The sequence below is a fragment of the Centroberyx affinis genome, unplaced genomic scaffold (assembly GCF_046629955.1).
Source record: "Centroberyx affinis isolate AG114_WGS23_722 - 3 ecotype Tasmania unplaced genomic scaffold, CSIRO-AGI_Caff_v1 ptg000583l_1, whole genome shotgun sequence".
NCBI lineage: Eukaryota > Metazoa > Chordata > Actinopteri > Beryciformes > Berycidae > Centroberyx > Centroberyx affinis.
The window spans coordinates 19,798-40,246 of record NW_027279223.1 but is presented as its reverse complement, the minus strand read 5'-3'; the positions used below and the strand labels follow the sequence as shown (position 1 = coordinate 40,246).

General features: G+C 41.3%; 1 protein-coding gene across 1 annotated transcript; it reads left to right on the top strand.

Moving 5' to 3' along the window:
- The first annotated feature begins 908 nt into the window (after positions 1–908).
- Positions 909–5,347, top strand: LOC139643356 (dehydrogenase/reductase SDR family member 13-like). The gene is made up of 5 exons (XM_071518490.1): positions 909–1,078; positions 1,649–1,767; positions 2,548–2,671; positions 2,970–3,296; positions 4,382–5,347. The coding sequence occupies exons 1-5, from the start codon at positions 952–954 to the stop codon at positions 4,639–4,641; spliced, it is 957 nt and encodes a 318-aa protein (XP_071374591.1). The 5' UTR covers positions 909–951; the 3' UTR covers positions 4,642–5,347.
- Positions 5,348–20,449: the final 15,102 nt, after the last annotated feature.

The window sequence follows — 20,449 nt, the reverse complement described above, 5'->3', positions numbered from 1 at the left end:
ACATGTTAAGTTGATTTATTGAACACCATGTGTAGCAATAAGCAGAGTTGTGACCTTTGCATCTAAGCAGCATTTTGTGTCTTAGGGTAAGCCAGGTAAGTCAGTTTGCCTCTTTGCAATAGATAGATAGATAGATAGATAGATAGATAGATAGATAGCTTTGACTGTTGTGTAGAGGAATGTTTCACACTGAAAACTCAATACTGTCTCTTTCATCCAAAATTCTAAATCTCAAGACATCTACTGTGACATCTGCTGGTCAGTAACAGTCAACCCCGGAAGACTGCAGCCGGAGGTTGCGTCAAGTTGCCGGAGTTGGCCAGACTAACAGCGGAAGTAAAGCGATTTTACCTTCAAAATATAACCGTAAATTTTGTCATTATGATAAAACATTTTTTTTTAATTCTAGCGTCGGATGAAAATGACATTGTGTTATGGTGCATGGTATTATTTCCTGATGAAAGAGTGCCTGCTACAGGTAGATTGCCTAAATAAAATATATTTGATGTCTTAAAAACGGCAAGGTAGCCTACCAGAAAACTTAGAAGGATACTATCTAAAATAAGTTCAGTCAAACCCATAGAAGCGGCAAAATAAAACTATAAAATTTGGAAAAAACAATAAAAATCATATCTCATACTATATGGAATAATTACATGAAATATGAAGTGAAATATGGCTTATTCTATAGCCTTGAAATATATGGTCCATTCTAAAGCTGTAGTACGCTATATTTTGCAAAAAAAGAAAAGAAAAAGAAAACAGCAGTTGCATTTCCATTTGCAGCTGATTCCTCTTTATGTGCATTCTTTAATTTCATTTGTGTAGGCTACAGGCTACTACTCAAACCCTGAAACGCATGCGTCAATAAGGGTTTTATTTTGAAAGTTATGACCGGAAGAGTAATTTATTAATTGTAACTGGCTTGACGCTGCTCCAGCTGGTGCAGCTATGTCGGTGTTGCTGTCTTTCGCGGCAGGAGTAATTGCCTTTTATATTATAGTTTACTATAACGTCTTCAGAGGAGGGCGGTGTACAAGTTCTGTAAAGCTGAAGGGGAAAACGGCCATAGTGACAGGTAATGAGGGGGGAATTCGTGCTTTCCCCTAACCTCGGTATGCAGGGTTTCACGCCCAACTCCATTCAATAATCTTGCAATTTAATACTGCCTTGGTTATTAACAAACGTACACACATCGTAGAACACGACTTAAGAGCTTTTCTGACTCGTTAGGAGCCGCTCCTCAATTCGGCATACATCCCATAGACCAGGTAGCTCTTTCTCCAATAAAATTACAACTCTTGTAACTGGTCTGCTTGTTAATCCCTCCGCCTTCTCCCACGAAAATACAACGTGGTGTGCAGCCGCTTGCAGTGTGAACCCGTTCTTAAGAGTTTTTATAAGAGATTTTATTGAAATAAAACGCTGCATGATGAATCGTCTGTACGCCGAATGTACCAGAAGAGTCTAACGATTTTTAAATGCTCTTACGTTCTGTTCTACGAGGTGTTTTATGTGTCCCGATAAGCGAGGCAGCATGAACTTGACACTTTTTTGAATGGAGTTTGGCCTAAATCTATCTCCATACTAGAGTTGTGTACAGTGCTTCACTTGTCAGGTGTTGTGTGTGGGCTGTGTTCCTCTTCAGGGAGCAACACTGGTATCGGCAAGGCCACCGCTCTGGATCTGGCCAGAAGAGGAGCCAGGGTCATCCTGGCCTGCCGCAGCAAGGAGAGAGCCGAGGCTGCTGCTTTTGACATCCGAAGAGTAAGAGACAGACAGGCCCAAACGTACTCATTTCATTTCCACTTATACTGGATTGGGTTAAGGTAGTCTAGTGCAGAGGTTCCCAAACTTTTGCACCACCCACCATCAGCAAAACATAGGCTATCATCCACCCACATACTGTGCAAGGCATAGCACCATCTGATTTGGAAAATACTGTTATTAAATAAACAAGATATTGCTTCATTCCCTTTATCCTGTTAATTTTATTTAATTTATTGCCCTTGTAAGTATTAAATTTCCATTTAATATTCATTGTCGTCAACATATATTTAAGTAAAATCAGTCAATATTTCCTTATTTACACATTAATGGGGGGAAAAAGTAGAGTCTGCATAACAAATCAGCTCCCAATGATTTATTGAGTGACTGATGTTTGGGCCCCCTGGCCTTCCTCAGAATGTCACCCATATATACACCTTACCTGAGGTCAGGTGACAGATTGAATACATGACATTTAAAGTGCCATGTGCTATCAAGTGCATGAGCAAGGGCAATTATTCACACAAGATTAGGACATTTGCATACACAGATATGGCAAACAGCAATCTTTCTGGTATCTTATATGAACACTTTTGGATGTGACAACTCTTAAAACCACAGACCAATTTTCCGAATTTGATGGACAATTCATTTGATCACAATTCATAGCAATTGCAATATTCAGCAATTGTTTTTTTCAATTTCTTTTGTCAATGTTGTGCAATTCTAGTAGATATAGCTATTACACAGCCATTCTTATCCAGCCTTAATGTCCTCCAGGAGAGCGGGAACAATGAGGTGGTGTTCATGCAGTTGGATCTGGGGAGTCTGAAGTCTGTCCGCCACTTTGCTGAAATCTTCCTGAAGACTGAACCCAGACTGGACCTGCTCATCAACAACGCAGGTGATGATGCTGAAAGAGCACGGGATATTCTTTTTCATGGTAAAGTTGGAGATGAAAAAACAAGGTAGCATTTTACTACATATATTGCAGTCAGATTGATCATAACAGGAACCTTTAGCGCTACTTGCATTCTACATATCTCCCGTGATGTCGCCCATAGTGTAAAAATTTGAACCGTTGGATCCACCCAGCAAAATCATTCTTCGGTCATATTGCCATATGACCGAATGCCGCATCACTTTCACATACGCGAGTCAAGCACCAATCAAATACCCACTTTTCCGTACTGGGTACTCAGGTCTGATGGGTCCCGGGCGCACCGAGGACGGCTTCGGCATGGCCTTCGGGGTCAACCACCTGGGTCACTTTCTGCTCACCAACCTCCTGCTGGAGCGGCTGCAGCAGTGCGGCCCCAGTCGCGTGGTTAACGTGGCCGCGCTGCTGCACCGCTTTGGCGCCGTCGACTTTCCTCTGCTGGCCTCCCGAAAGGATTTAGTGTCAGGCCGGTCCGCCTGGCACAACTTTAAAGCCTACTGCAACAGCAAGCTGTGCAACGTGCTCTTCACCAGGGAGCTGGCCAACAGGCTGGAGGGCACGAGCGTCACCTGCTACAGCCTCCACCCAGGTCAGTGTCACCGCCATGTTTTATAGGATTTCAGTTGATGTATCACACTCTTTGGTGGCCATATTGGAGGTCTACTTACATTTCTGTGCTGTTTTTGACTGGGAACTGATCATTTTGTCACTGATAACATCTGATCAATTTTGTGTTTAGATAATGTCAGCTTGTTAGTTGGCTAACTAAGCATATTATCTGGTCAGCTATCACTGTGTTATTGTAAATACATTTGCTTTGCATAGCAGCTAATGTTACATGGAGATTAGCTAGTATTGTTGAGTCGTTGCATGCTAACTGTGACATTAGTTGATAAAGTTAGTTAGTTTTGTGTATTAGCTTGCTCGCTAGTTAGCTAGCTAAAAAAAGCCAAAAACCAACAGTTTGTTCAGGTTAACTGAGCTGACTCTTCTCAAGCTACAACTCAGAGTGTTTTGGAGTAAGACTAGAGCTAAAGACAAGACAGTTTACTGTGTCACAGTAACCTACATTTGGAAAGAAATCCACCTTATCACACTATTCAATTTTGCTATATTACTGAACTGACCTACACCCACACAATAACAATATCAGCTTGGTTAAAGGACCATTCCAGCAGGAGAGTTTGCTCTTTTTTTTTTTACTTCTCAGTCTCATTCACTCCCATTCAGTTCCAAACCGCATTAGGAAACAACTCTTGAGACTTCTAATTCGGTCGGTAAAGGTAATCTATCACTGTGAATGAGGGGCCAACAATATCATGCGAGCCGGTTCAAAATATCTTGCTTATTCACATCCGGCTAACTGGATTGATTTGTCAAACTTTGATATCGTTCTGCTAATGGGTGAGGATCTCATGCGCTTCGTTCCATCTGTATCGGGAACCTCACAGAATAGCACAGTCAAGTAATTCAAAGTCTGGAGAGTCTGGAGCACTCGGATAAAAAAAAACAACCTGGTATTGGCTGATCTTTGGCCCTCAAAATGAACCTGACAGCAGATGTTGCAACTGGAAGCTCAGCATTAGACGTCTACGAATGTATTAACAGAATGCCGAGTTCTGTCCTCCCATCAAATTTGGTATACTTGATCAGATCATTTGTGTTCTTCCACAGGAGTCATCTATACGGAATTCTGTCGCAATATGAGCCTGTGGCAGCAGCTCCTCTTGATGCCCGTGGCCAAGCTCTTGTTCCTGGACCCCGAGGCGGGATCCCAGACCACCCTGCACTGTGCCCTCCAGGAGGGCATGGAGCCCTTCAGCGGACGCTACTTCTCTTCTTGTGCACTGCAGGAAGTGGGTGCCAAGGGGCGCGATGACGCCTTGGCCAAGAAGCTGTGGGAAGTGAGCGAGAGGCTAACTGGCTTATCTTAAAAGACTGAATCTTAATCCAGAAACTTTTTTTTTTTTTTTTAATAATTATGGACTTCTGTGTAAAAAGGAAAAAACTTCAGAGGAATTTGTGCCTTATCATAGACCTCTAAAGGCCTCCAAAGTTCAAGCTGTGGACTGTATTTGTGTACGGTCTTTTGAATTATGATGGGACATTTAACAGTGCATACCGTTACTTTGTCTGTTTGTTTTTTTTAATCTGTCACATGCTTCATGTCTTTGTCACATCTTCCATAAAGGGACATCATGAGGGGTGAATGAGGAAACTTGTGGTTATGCCACATTTTCTCAATGCAGCACATCTAGGAATTCAATCGTGATTCCTATCAGTTATCAAATTCCAGTCATTCAGGACATTCACTTTCTCAAAATAACTAGGTAGCCTACTCAGGATGAGTCTGCAGAAAACACAATTATTTATATGTGGCACGTGCTACACTATTGTATGTATATTGATATTGTTTACAGCAATGCGTTTTATATACAACACTTTTCATTCAAAGGAAATTTCAAAGTGCTACAAGGAAAATGCAAAGACAATTAAAAGCAAGTAAAACAGAACAGGTAAATGTTTTTTGCCCATATTCAGTATCTTTAAATTTGTCAATTTTTATGGCAAAAATCCTAAGTATTCAGTGTTTCCGCCAGAATTTTCTTTTTGTCAGATAAAAGCCTCTGAAACTGCTTTTAGATCATTATGCAACACTAAAAAGTCTCCACTGAAACCCAGACTGATGAAATTCTTTTAAAGTTAGCAATTCTGTAAGTCAGGGTCCCACCCCCAATTCTACAGACACACACACACACAGACACACACACACCACACACACACACACACACACACACACACACACACACACACCCCTATTCAATATTCACTTATGCATATAGGCACATACATTGTACATAATGATGACATCTTAAAACTATTTAAATCATACACAATATTCTCAGGTGCGAGCAAAAGTACATGCCTGCAGTGCAATATTGTTTAATTAGGTAAAAGTTCCAGCAACACGTTGAGTTGTTAGTTATAATACATTATAATTACATGAAATTCTCTGATGCCATCAGAAAATGTCATAATACACAAAAGTGCATCATGAATCAGCACAAGCATTATCATGCAACAATTATAGTACATAATAAACTAGGTGCATATTACAATGTGTCATGCCTCACTTATAATGGCATAGTTTCATCTCACTTTAAGCAACATGATGAGTTTATGAAGAGATCATCATCATTATGCCATACTAATAAGACATTTACAGCTCATAGTAAATGGAAATGCATGTTGTTTGTCATCTCTAATAACACTTTAGATAATGAGTTCATAAATTGCTAATAAGATATTGTAGCACGCCAATAAGGATCCCACAGCTTATAATACATTTGATGTCATAAACAAAAGAAACATATACAGTAGCTTCCAGTGGTAAATACATGACTTATAACAGCCTTATAACCTGCCCATACCAGATTCATAATGCATTCTAGCGTATTATGACATTTCTGACAGAGTTATAATACTATTATAATGTTCTTATAATGCACATGATGACTTATGTGTTATAACCAACAATTTCAGAGAGAGCTGCTGGTCCAGGCCATTTATGCTGAGGATGTGAGGAAGAGGAGAGAGATAATATCCACTCTATGCACTCTATGCATTGCCTCATAGCACTGCCTTGTAGCACTGCCTCGTAGCACCTATGTCCTGTTGGACCAGAACTTAGCTTTATAGCACTTACTCTCGTTGTTCTCTCCGAACTAGAACCTTGCTTGTGTTGTATGAAAATCTCATGTGTAAGTCACTTTTGGATAAAAGCGTCTGCCAAATGTGAAATTGTAATTGTATAATGATTCTTATTATTATTATATATGATTATTCTTAGTATGGAGAGGGTTGGGATGCACATTGAACATGCTTTGTAGAAATTGCGTTGCCTAATAATGCTGCTATGGTCGGCAAAAAGGCCATTCACAATGTAAATATAAAGGCAAGTAAACTATGATCTCCAGTTGGTGATCATCATTCGGCAAACCACCACCAATATTAACAAAAATTAATTAGATTTTCAGAAAAGCATTAATTAACTTACTATGATGCATACTATGGATTTACCTCAAAGTCTATTTTACATTTTAAAAAGGTGGATAAAGTGAGCTGTCTGTCAAAGATTCTGCTAACCTGCAGTAAAAGATGAGAATCCACTGGTGTGGTAGAAATACCTCCTGTCTCCACAGGGGGGCAGTAGCGTAGCACGGCTCCGGCAGCAGGCGCCGCGTCTCTCCGTGCTGCTCCTTGCCGTTGTTGCTTGGAGCAAGGTTGTTGAGGACCTTAACCCGGCAGACCTATGGATTCTGTTCATTATGAGCGCTGATTATTAACACGGGTAGGCATGAAAGCCGGGTCAGTTGTGTGTGTTAAGAGAGGTGCTCTTGTAATTACTCAGTAGGACGTTCTTTGGTGCAGGCTTCTCCTTTAACCTCGGCGTCGGTGGGGAGGGCTGCACCTCCGCGATCGATTCCTATCTCCTGCCTTCGCCATCCCTATGTGTCCTCTTTCTTCACCCCCCCACCCCCCCCACCCTCTTCCTCTCCCTCTCTCTGTTGCATGCAGAAGGGAGGAGTGCTAAACTTGAATCCTCCTTGAGCAGCAGCACCGATGACAACCTCTCCTACCTCCGTATTTTAGAAGGGCCATCCCAGTGAGTGTCCGAGTTCAGCGTAGACCCAAACGAGCAGCACAAGTTTTCACAATGTAATGTCATGGCACGGTAAAAAAAAAAAAGCCACTTTGGAAACTGTTTTGAATTGATATCAGAAAGATACTTGGGTCCGAATGTCACGAAAACGCTGCAAGATCTATATACGAACAAGTGGTATCCTACGCCGTGCAAGTAAGGTTCCGTTTATTTGTACATTGTCAGATGTCAAAGCGGATTTCTACTGATCTCCTTGAAGAGCTTCAGCTGTTGTTACGCTTTTTTTCGGTGTAGTCTAGTCTAGCATTAAAGCTGCACTAGGCAACTTAGGTACCGTAAAATGTCAATTTATAGCCCAGGCTTTTATTTGCTTCAACCGGCCTATATTTGGGACAGGCGTCTACAGTATATGGGACAGGCCTTTAATTCCTTTCGCACCAAACTCTTGCTTAGCAAAGATGGGAAATACTATCAAATTGTTTATTTAAACCAGTATGAATATTACTTGTATAAAACTTAGGCTATCGAATAACATATCAATTACAAATCATTAATTTGATCTTGCTCCGAGAGACAGCGCATCTAGGCGAGAGAGAGAGAGAGAGAGAGAGAGAGAGAGAGACCTGGGCAGCACCTATCAACAGAGAAATGTCTTGCTGCTGCTTCTCCTGAGTTTTGTTCAGCAAATTTGACAACTGACAGCTTGAATTTCAGGTCATACTTTTTTCTCTGTGCCACCATAGCGATCAGCAAATGTGACTGACGTTTGAATGCAAGTAAAAAAAATAAAATAAACTGCTTCGCAGCGTCAATGGCAACCAGCTTCTATTTGAGACCGGCCTTTATTTGTCAAAACGTGTAGCCACACCCGGCCAGTAAAAGGGACTCGGCGTTTAATTTAAGTTTTACAGAAATCCTGTAAGGTGAGGTCAGTAAACTGCACAAAGCGCGCCAACCAGGCCGGTCTGTGATGCTTTATACCGAAGGAAGAGAGAAGAGAGGTAAAAGGTCTAATGCTGGTGAGTCCAGGAGTTTAGGAGACAGTTTGGATTTCACTCCTAAGTTTGTCACCTGTGTGGAGAAGCTTTCCCACCAGTGACCACACTGACACCAGAATTTAATTTGGGTAAACAGGGCGAATCTACGGCGTGATTGAACAATCTTCTCCGTTACAGCCACACTTTGCGATCTAGACTGATAAAATGAGTGTATTTTTACATAAAAATCTGTCCGAGTGCAGCTTTAAATGAACTCCATTCATAGCAATCGCACCTGTAATATAATAGTATAGAAAAGGCAGGAAACTAGAACAAAAATGCGTGAAGACTTCATTTCCTGGAGGCTAGAACAACAGTGCTGTCGCAGGCCAAAGGTCTCGCAGTCTCCTAACTCAGGAGTCTGTACTTACCTTCCTAGATCTATAGTCCATAGATGTTCTGTCACTCCAGCTCCACTCTCCGGTTTGAGAAGCAGGACATTGATGACTTGCGTGTTGTGTTTGCTTTGGGCAGACTCCAGAGCACGGCAGTACTTAGCGACTGGATTAGTGCATCAATTAGGCAGCGACCGGATGCATAGAGCGATGCTGATTGATTTCGATGCTGTGGGAAACCGTGTGCGAGTTGTTTGTGTGGGGACAATATCAACACATTAGACCGGAATCATAGTAGAGTCCCAATAGAGTTCAGCATCTTTTTTAGCTGTAAATCTATATGAGGTAAACCCACAGTATACATCATAGTAAGCAGTATCAAACTGTGAGGGTAGGATCTTTTAAGGAAAAAAAACCATTTAAGCTTTTCTGATAATGTTCTTATTGGTTGTTGTTTGCCTTATGATGATCACTGACTGGAGGTCAGAGTTTACCCTCCTTTTTATTTACCACTACATCATGAAAGCTTTTCCACCTACAAGAACTCAAACTTCAACAGAAAACCCAAGGAAAAAGACGTCACCGTCCCGCCCACACTGTTTGATTGACAGGTGATCTCTGGGAAGTGCAGTGCTGAAAAAAACACACCGATGAGCGCTTAGCAACAAAGATGGAGACAAAAAAACAATTTAAAAAAAAGCAGGATCTTCAGAATTATTGCTTTCACTGCCCCAAAAATCTAAAACCTAAAACAGTGATTCTCAACCTTTTTCATATCAAGGACCCCTAATTTAGTCCACATTAGGGCCACGGACCCCCATTCGATGAGATGTTGTCTCTCGAACCCAAATTTGAGAATATTTGTATTGTTAGATATGATTTTGTCCAGAATTCCATGACTATCTGTATTGTAGGTAGAGAGATAACAGAGAAACTATGATCAAAACAGTCATTCTTCTACATTCTCTAATTGTGTTAACTTCTTGTAAATGAAGTAACGCTGAAGTTTAACAATTCATGAATTTGCTGGGGACCCCCCCTGCAACCCCCCTCAAGGACCCCTTGTGGTCCCCGGACCCCACGTTGAGAACCACTGTCCTAAAAGACGTCCTGCAAAAACCTCAAACCTTTATGTACACTTGGAAAAGGGCTGAATGAACATGTAAAGGATAGAGGAAGGGGAGGTGAATGGCATGGACCCCCTGCCCAAACACACACACACACACACACACACACACCCTTTCCTTTCAAATGTACACTTGCAACTCAAAAACCACAGGAGCGACATCCGAGCAGAAGAAGGATAGACTCCCTCCACTCGTCTGATCTGGAAGAATGGCCACAAGCGCTCCGACTGTTGTTGTGCGGCGTATGCTGTGTATTAAACACACCAGTAGCCCCCTGTACAATTTATTTATGGCATTTGTGTAAGTATCATTCATTATTATCGCGTCAAAGGGCCGGCTGCTTTCTCATCTCGCTGTAGCCGAGTGTGAAGAGAGATGGCTGAAGCTCCGTGATAGATTTTTTTTTGGCGAGATGTTTGCTGTGTGTGTGTGTGTGTGTGTGTGCGCTGTTTCAGCACATTTTGTGGTTCTGCTTCCCTGGAAGTCTTTTTGACGAGTGTGTGTGTGTGTGTGTGTGTGTGATGTGTGTGAAGCTGTCGTTTATAAAGTGTAGTAACAGGGAGCAGGTGGGGAGCCAATTTTCCCACGGGGATCATTCAATAAGTTTCATCTCACCTCTTCTCTTTTAGAATGAGAAAGCGCTAAAAGGTGTTGGTGAGGAAAATAAACAGCGAGGGGGTTGCTGGGTTGAATTTGTTGCAGCAAAGTGTGTGTGTGTGTGTGTGTGTGTGTGTGATCTATGTTTTTATTAGTATCTTAACACTCTAAAGTAGTTGCTTTTTCATTTTCTGATCATTATCCCGACCTCATAAGGAAAAGGAATGATGGTTTTGAATTATAAGTCATTTGAATATCTGTAGAAGTACAAATATGTTTGTGTGTGTGTGTGTGTGTGTGTGTGTGTGTGTGTGTGTGTGTGTGTGATATGGATTGAAGACAAAGAAGCAACAAAGAAAAGTGTTGGTAAGCTCCTATTCAACATGAAATCCCTCCCTGTCACCTTTTTCCTCCAGATACTCCTCACTCTTCAGCGCGACACACACACACACACACACACACACACACACACACACACACACACACACACACTCTTCCACCCGTCCAGCCCTTATCAGTAACAGTGGGAGTGTCGATAAATAGAAGCATCCTCTGGGTCTTGTTATTTCCTCCGCTGCAATTAACGTCCCCATCTGCTAACCTGTGATTAACGGTGTTTACTGATACGCCGCGGCGTGTTCGACTGTTCGAGTCGCAGCTCACACCTCTTCCTCTCCTCTTCCTCTCCTCTCCCCGGGCCCCGCCCCCGCCCACAACGCAGCCCAGGCCGTCAGCACTGACTACAGCAAACCCGCTCTTCGGGGGGAAATCCTATTACTTTGACACCGATGATGGAAAGTTGTTTGGTTCGTCTCGGAAATAAGGCCGGACCAATATGTTGTTTTGCATATTTCAGGCCAATTCGTCGTCAAATTAATTGTGACACTCTTGTATAGTTACCGTAAAGAAATGGGACTGTGGCGGAGATGAGTGTTAGCCTTTTATTTATCTTGGAAGTGATTTTTCCCTCCTTCCACCAGCTGTCGTTGCCAGAAAGTCTGAAAGCTTTGGCTCCGTTTGCTCTGGAAGAACAGCGCCCTCTTCCTGTTTCGTGCCGTAAAGCGATTCCAGCAGATTTCCCGCCAAATCCGACCAGGTGGCACACGATGTAAAATGCAGAGTAGAGGCCGGTAGAGGCTGTCAGTCTTCTTCGCGATGGTCTCGGCAATGGTAAAAGATTCCTCCGTGACCACAGGTAATTTCTTGTGTTGGTGTTGGAGGATTTTACTCAACAAATCGGCAGTGAAACCTGCCTCACTCTGCCTTAAGGAGCTGCTAACCCGCCTAAAAGAATTTCATTAATCTGGGTTTCAGTGGAGAGTTTTAGTGTCCCACGATGGAATGAATGCTCAGAGGATTTTTCCAACCTGACAAGAATACAATTCTGGGGGGAAACACTGAATACTTCGAATTTTTTTGTTTTTAGCATAAAAATTGACACATTTTAAGATTTGACTGTTGACAGCTTTAATAAAAACAATATTGCTATCGGAGTCTTGATTGGTCTCAGTCCATTTGTTCGTGCATTCGTCTGTCATGTTATATACACTTATCCGATTTCGATGATACCTTGGGAAATGATGCATCTCACCACTGTTTTGTGGCATTGTCGAAATTACACAGATTGGTCCGAGGGTGGCGCTACAGTTACAGGTCAAACGTAAAAGTTTTAATAACCTGTCGTATCTCTCACACAGCAACGCGGAATATTACAAAATTTGGTTCACGACAAACGCTAAAACCTGAAATTACAAGGTTTTCACATCATGGTATCAAATTTTCATCTGGCCTGCAAACAAAGCCCATTTAACTGATCAATTTTTCATTTTGTGCGAAATCACTACATCTGTCTCATTGTGCAGAAGTGTTAATAGAAGTTTTAATGATGTTAAAAATTTTCCTTCTTCTTGCTCGTGTTTTAATTATCCTGCCTGTTACCCACTGTGTCTAGAGGCAACAAGGAACAGACGTGTAGCGAAAGCAAACCCCAGCTTCATAAAGGCGTCTTAAACATACATTCACTCACATCACTTAGGTAAATGAGCCCACTCCCATGCTTTTTGCAATTTGCAATAATCTAATGAGAAAAAGCTGCTTGCTGAGCGGAGACTGTGAAAAACCACATAGCAGGGAGGTTACTGCTGTAAAAGCTATCAATTAGAGAGGAACGATAGATTTCTGTTGGGCCAATATGGTTACTAATTGGCAATTAGCTGCACTAAAAAAATGCATTGTCTAGTTTTATTTGTGTGACTTCCTAAGCCACTGAGGCTTTATTTCCTGATCGTAAAAAAGTCAACTGTTGCAGAGGTGATGCCGCTTTGCCTTTGGGTGCTTTTGCTGTTCAAGATGGGGAAAGGAGATGGTAAGCACCTGTATTTGCTGATATACTCGGACAATATTGGCCTTTTATTAAAAATTGGGACTCTTCCACGTCACGTCATGCTTTGATGAAGGTGTTGTGGACCAAAAGCTTGACCTAATAAATGTAAATTTAATCCATGTAAGTGTGCATAAGATGTTTTCCATCCTGACAAGAACATTGAATCCTTGTCTTTTTTTTTTCTGGCATTAAATTGGTCAAATTTAAAGATAATGAATATCGGCACAAAATGTCAGCTGTCGCCAGCGTAGACGTAAAGCATACAAGCAAATAGTAAACATGTTGTCCCCCACCACTGATGTAGTTCCACCCTTGGGTCAGTCAGTGATTGCTGAGTGTACTTGAAATATGAGTGAAATTGTATAAGCATTTTGGTATGGGACAATGAAAGGACAGATTGACCATATATTTCTGTTGCCTACTCTCCTCAGAATTAGGCTTACAAGTTATATCTTGAAATGTAGTAACTGTAATTGTCCTGTTTTAACTCAGTACAGTACAAAATATAAGAACTACAATACGCAATAAATACAATCCGTACGTTACACAATGTACACTACAATACAATTTATAATACAATATACAATATAACATACAACACCAGGAGCGTGAGTGTTATGAATAATATAAATGCTAAATGATAAGCGATATATGGTATTGCACAGTAGGTAAGTGGTAATATGATATAAGTAGTCAACACTGACAGCACACTGGTAGTGCAGTGATGATGCAATAACAGTACAACAGTCCAACAACTGTACAATAACTACAGTGTCTTGTGGTTCGAGGTTTGCCCAAAAATTCTCCATTGACTCTCACTTCAACACATCAACCCAGTCTGATGTCTCCAAGTGTGTAGCGTGTGTAGACTATTATGTTACCTATGATAACTTTAACTGTATTGCTTTACCACTGAGTCCCCATTCATTGTCCCCCACATTGTATGATAACTTTAACTGTATGACCTGCTTTACCACTGAGTCCCCATTCAATGTCCCCCCACATTGTGCGATAACTTTAACTGTATGACCTGCTTTACCACTGAGTCCCCATTCATTGTCCCCGACATTGTATGAAAACTTTAACTGTATGACCTGCTTTACCACTGAGTCCCCATTCATTGTCCCCGACATTGTATGATAACTTTAACTGTATGACCTGCTTTACCACTGAGTCCCCATTCATTGTCAATGCTGCCCCCTAGCGGCACAAAGTTAACATTACAGTGTGACTAACAAACTAACGAACGAACGAACAAACAAACTAACGGACGGAGACCGATCCATAGTCCCCCCTTTGGTCGGGGACAGTTATTATGAAAAACCCATATCGGACAAACCCTGGTAAATAGGTCCTGCTTTTTTTCCTCTGTCATGGTTATGTACAGTAGTTGGCTTGCTACAGTATGTAAACACGTCTTAAATGATCATCTGGATGGGGGAAAGCAGGGAAGGTTACAGCCCGAGAAAGATTGGATGGAGAGGCAGCAAACAAAATCCAAAGCGCTCTAATGATGGACGCTCCGGAAAAGAGCTCCAAAAGACTAAATAGACAATGGGAGGAACACCCATCTCTTCACGTCGCATGCGAAAACAAGTGGATCTAATATCTCTATCGGAACGAGATTCGGGACATCTCGTACGACACTTCAGCAGCGGAAGCACTAAAAGAACTCCAGGTATGTGTGAACCTTTGTGACGTTCTGGAGCGCTCCGGGGCCGATGTTGACACCAACACGGGCTCCTCAAGGCTGCTGGTTTTGTGCGCTTTTCTTTGAAAATTGATTGAGAAATTCCGCAGGAGCGTCGCCATCGATTAGACGGCGATTGTGCCGCGAAGGAAAGCCAAACATCAATCGCCGGCGCTCGCCGATCGAAGTCGGCTATCTGCGCAATTAACACCGTCCTGGAAGTACAATGGCCCCGTGTGAAAAGGTGCGCCGTATGTAGGTGTGGGCTATTTTCCCTGGAGTGTCGCGGAGGAATCCGGTTGCCTTCGCGAGGCGGGCTTGTTTACACAGATCACTGTCTGTTTTTCTTTCACTTATGACATTTGAAAAGAGGTCAGCATTAAGGATTAGACAAACCGTTTACAATGGAGGCCTTGAAACCCCACTCTTCGCCGGGAGAGATTGCTGTTTTGAGGTGGTTGAGAGCAACCGCAACACACACACACACAAAGAAGAACGCTTATAATAACAAACACTGTCAGCTTGGCGTTGTGGTACAACTTTTTATCTTTTTTTTAATTTTTTTATAATATTTTTATTATGCTTTTAAACACAAACAAAGACAATACACAGTGGCCACAAGAACTAAACATCTGATTTAGATCCCTGATATATGACACATATAGCACGCAATATACTCGAAGAAATGATTGCACACGATCACATAAATATGTCGTGAAAAATGTCATAGCATCTATGTATGTATAAGTATAAGGAAACGCTCAGTCCATTACGATCGACAGTGATGCAACAACTAAACATCTGGAGAGAAAAAAGGAAAAAAAAAAAGAACAAATTATAATTAAAGTAAATAAATTAAAAGATTTAGAATGTTAAGAAAACTCAGAAAACAAAGCACAGAAATGAATAAATAAAAATCAATCAGCAAATAAATATATATACCACCTTATGACCCAAAAATGTCACTTTGCCAATTTTCAGTACTGCATTCTATCATTCCCTTTAATACAGTATTCGTAAGTCTTTTACCAGCATATTTAAAGAAGGATGTCCAAGTCTTAAAAAAAATCACCCGTTTTACATTTAAATCTGTATGTTACATATTCCATTGGGATTAGCTCAAATATCAGTTTATGCCATCCCACAATTGGTGGGAGTAATCTGTAAACAATGCAATAGCCTAAACTGAGTTTCTCTGGTTCTATTACATATGGAAATTTCCTTCGCAAATTGCCATATTTCTGCCTGTGTTGTTTCATCTATTGTGAGATTGAAGTCATTATTCCATACGTGTCGTAAATATTCTGAGGACACGTTACTAGCAAGGTGAAGTTCAGCATACCCCTGACCGAGAACCGATTTCTCCGGAATTGGTTTCTGAAGGCCGATACCAATTATTTTGGAGTGAAGCTGACGATATTTTGTGCAAATATTGAGTATCTTTACAATTTGACAGGGTGCAAAATCCTCAAGACCATCATGGGACACTAAAACTCTCCACTGAAACCCAGACTGATGACATTCTTTTCGGGTTAGCAGCTCTTTAAGGCAAAGTGACCCACCACACCTATTCAATGGTAGGGAAACTCTGGGATACATTACACCTTTTAAATGAAAAATTAACTTGAATAAAGAGAATATCACAGCAGGTTTGTTTTTGGAACCTCCATCATATCAGAGGTGGACGACACTGACTGGCCGATATGTGATATTTAATAAAAAGGTATCGGACCGCTGATATCCGTCTAACCTGAACTGGAACCACGGCCAAGAAGAACCAACGGGACGGACGGGAGACTCCAATACTCCTTCTTTCTATTGCCTCTTCATTTCCGCAACCGCTCTTGATGCTCTCCCCTCTTAATTCCCTTCTAATTGGCTGTAATTGTTGCAGCTGTTTTTTTTTTGTTTTTTTTTAGATTCATTGCTTGAATACGTCTACAGCGGCGGCCTCTTAAGCCTGCGTTTAATTTTAGGTGGGGGGGGGGGGGGGACCGTCCTTGAATGTATGCGGCGCGGGATTCGGAGGAGCGGGGGAAAATTGGGAAGCGAACTGCACCTGAGTTGCGGGACGAGTGCCCCCCCCCCTCACCCCCCCCCCCCCCCCCCCTCTGCTGGGCTCTCAATTGGATTTACTCCTTGTAGATATTTGGACGGGCTATGAATCTGGCAACCGCTGCAGATGAGCCTTGACAGAGCCACCTGGTGCACCTCCTAGTCCTCTGTCAACGTTTTCATCTAGAGTCCCGGATCGCATTTGGACGAGTGTATGGATTAGCCCGCTTTGAAATGGGACAGATGGACATGATTGGGTATTTTTTTTTTTTTGTGTGAGAGTGTGTGTGAGAGAGTGTGAGTCTGTTGTTTTGTGTGTTATTTCTGAGTGTGTGTACGCAGAGCGAGTGAGAACCGGAGCAGAGGTTTGCGTGACAGCGTTCACATTCAATACTGTACATCTGTCAGTGGGGATGGAGGAGGGGGGGGGGGGGTGGCGCTCAACAAGTGTATATGGGGGGGGGGGGGATGGGAGATGTGTGTGTGTGTGTGTGTGTGAAGAGTGAGGACCCACCCCTCCTCCTCCTCCCTCGCTAGCTGGGCAATGGACAGCAGACGATGTAGAAGTCATCGATATCAGTCACTCGCTATCGATCGACCGCAGTATTGATTGGGATGGGGCGTGCGTACGTGTTCGGGTGGTGGGTCGGGGCTGGGGGTGGGGGTGGGGGTGGGGGTCACGGGGGGAGGGGGGGGGGGGCTGTCCTCAGATCCCTGGCTCTGTCCCAGTCATTGTTTATTTAGGGTCACAGGACGGGCCTTTCATGGGAACAAGCGGCTGAAGTCGATACTCAAAGGGGGGGGACTTTTGGCCTTTCGGTAGCTGTCAGTCACAATTAAGCCTCCAGACTGGGCCCCGGTGCAGTGCAGGGAGGGGAGAGAGTTAGTAGGCCAGGTCAGTTCGGGGGGGGGGGGGGGGGGGGGCATTGTCTGGCATGACAGTGCTGTGAAAAAGTTTGTACACCCCTTGAGTTTTTGCACAATTTGTCGGGCTACAAAACGATCTTAAAATGCGTTTCTTTGACTTTTTTTTGTCTGAGACCTATACAATGTTTTCTATTACACTACAGTCATGAGAAAATTCTATATATTTTTATGAAGTGAGAAATAAATGAAAAATAGGGTGTGCAAAAGTAAGTGCACCCCTTATTTCTTTAGAGCTAAATTGTGTCACTGACAATATTTGATTTGATTTAATGTAGCGGAAGGGTGGAAGTAACTAATTACAGTGGCAATTACTTGAGTAGCTTTTTCGAGTCATTGTACTTTCTTGAGTATTTTTTTAAATCAGTAATTTTCACGGAATTATTGTGCATTTTAAATCCCATCCATTAGAGTTAAAAGACTCTAACCACTTTTTACTTATTCAGATTTTTGCAGCAGGAATTTTACCTCTCTCTCAAATTAACAAACCAAACTGTCTTCATTTACAAGAATTTTATTGGATGACACAACGTTTTGGTCAAGTGACCTTCATCAGGTGTCTGAATAAACAATGTAATGGGGCCTGTTTATATAGGGGAACAGGAAATAATATGGTCCAATCATAGGGCCAAGGTTTTTTTTAAACATCCATAAATCTATACATTCAATATCAAGACTCCAAAAAATATATATAATATAGGAGTAAAGACCACAAAACTGTAGGTTATACAAAACTAGAATAAATCACAACTAAATCACACCTAGAAATGTAGCTCCAGCCATTATAGTCTCTGTAATGACAACCAGTTGTCTTAATTTTGGCCACTTCTTTTTTTTTTTATACTTTTTTATTGTCATCATATAATTTCGTACATCTTACCCATGCTATATAGCCTATGTAGTGATGACAACATTTTTTTTTTTTATGACATACATAAATGATGTGAGTAAGTGTGTCACCCAGTGATACATCATAATAACAATCAATCAATATGACAATAAATTAAGATAAATAATGACAATATTTACAGTACAGGTTTAAATTATTACAGTATGTTATAGTAATTTTGAATTTATAGAAAAACATCTTTGATCCTATTGCATATTTGAAAATCTGCCTGCTGTATTCCATAAATCCATACGTTTTATTATATCAAAATTTCCCACCTTCCTCAACAACAACAGAAAGCTAAGATAAAGAAAGAGAATAAAAAAATAAAAAAATAAATAAAAGAAAATGCAAGAAGAATTTTGGCCACTTCTCTGATGACAATCGCACATAGGAGTAAGATCCCAGTGGAAGAGAGACAAATCCAAGCCATATAGTAGGCTAGGCCCCATTACATTGTTTATTGTTTATTGTTTATCAGTCAAATTCTTTTAATTGAAGACAGTGTGTGGGAGTCTACAGATTTCTACCTCTACTCAAATAACATTTCAGCAAAGTAACAGCACTCTACCTAAGTAGGATGTTTTGATACTACTTTCCAACCCTGCTGCTCCACCTAGTTTGTTCAACTGGTGTTACATCTGTGGAGTCTACCACATATTTAGTGTCACACAAATCTTTATGAGGTGAATTCATAGAATACATCATATGAAGTAGGGTTGCAACATATATGGGTTTTTGTAGGTGTCATTCGCTGATATTTTGTGTTGATATTCAATATGTTTTAAATTCTCATTCTCATTAAAAACTCAGTTCAGGGTGGAAAAGTCTGAAACAGCAGATCATGGGACACTAAAACTCTCCATTGAAACCCACAGCAACAAGAGGCACTTTATCTGCCTAATGTCTCGCCACACACTGATATACCATATTAAACATAACCAGTTATGCTAATGAGGCCATTAATTAAGATAATTATTGCGTTATTAGCAAATATGTCTATGTCAATATACTTGTCTTCACATAACACATGGGTGGTATCAATATGAACCGTATCTTAAAGCATTAAGGAGTTATTGTAGTTTTGAAAAAATCTGTTTTCCCTCATCAATATGCAAATGCAATATGCAGCAAGGTGCTCCAAAATCTAATCAGATGATCTGATCTATAGTTGGAACCTGTGGTGTAATTATGATGTTTCTATCACGTATTCCATCATATCCGAGGTGGACAATAACCCATTTATAATAAAAGGCCGATATCAGCTTGATATATTGGCCAATTTGTATATCAGTAATCTGATGTATTGGTACTGGCTAATGTATAATACATGGCTATATCTATTATGCAAAATCTATGTATCCATTGATGTTTTTACCACATACAAAAGGCCAATATTGGCTTGATATAGCAGCAAACCGATATAACAGTCTGACCCCTAACAATAAATAACATCAAAACAATATACGTTTTATGAAGATAGTCTTTTAAGGAACAAAGCATTGTTTATCTGAAAGTATAATTGCTTTTTGTTTGATATTGCTGTTTTTTTCCCTGTACTGATCACCAACTGGAGCTCACAGTTTAATTCACCACTACATCACCGGTCGTGTGGAATGATGAGGGACATTGTTTTTCGAAACATCCCTACTGTTAAACATGCATTTTTACCATCACCGGGACCAAAGTTCAAGTGAAAAAGCAATTTGATCCTTTTTTTTTTTTTTAGACAGGGCAGAATACTGTATAACCCTCTGCTGCCTTCGCCCCGGCTCTGGCTCTTTGCACCTCTAAAAAACTCTCGTCTCTGGCAAAGCGCTGATTCATGTAGTTTAGGCTTTGGGTCCATAAAGCGCGGTGAAAACATGTCGAGGTCAAGTGTCTCACTTGTAAACTTGAGGGGTTTTGATTTTGTTGGTCCAAGCACAAGTTGTAATATCAGAGCTGTAACTTCCTTGAGCTCTCGAACACGTCTCTCAAGGCAAGCAATTACACAGCCACCCACCCACACACACACACACACACACTGACACATAGAGTAT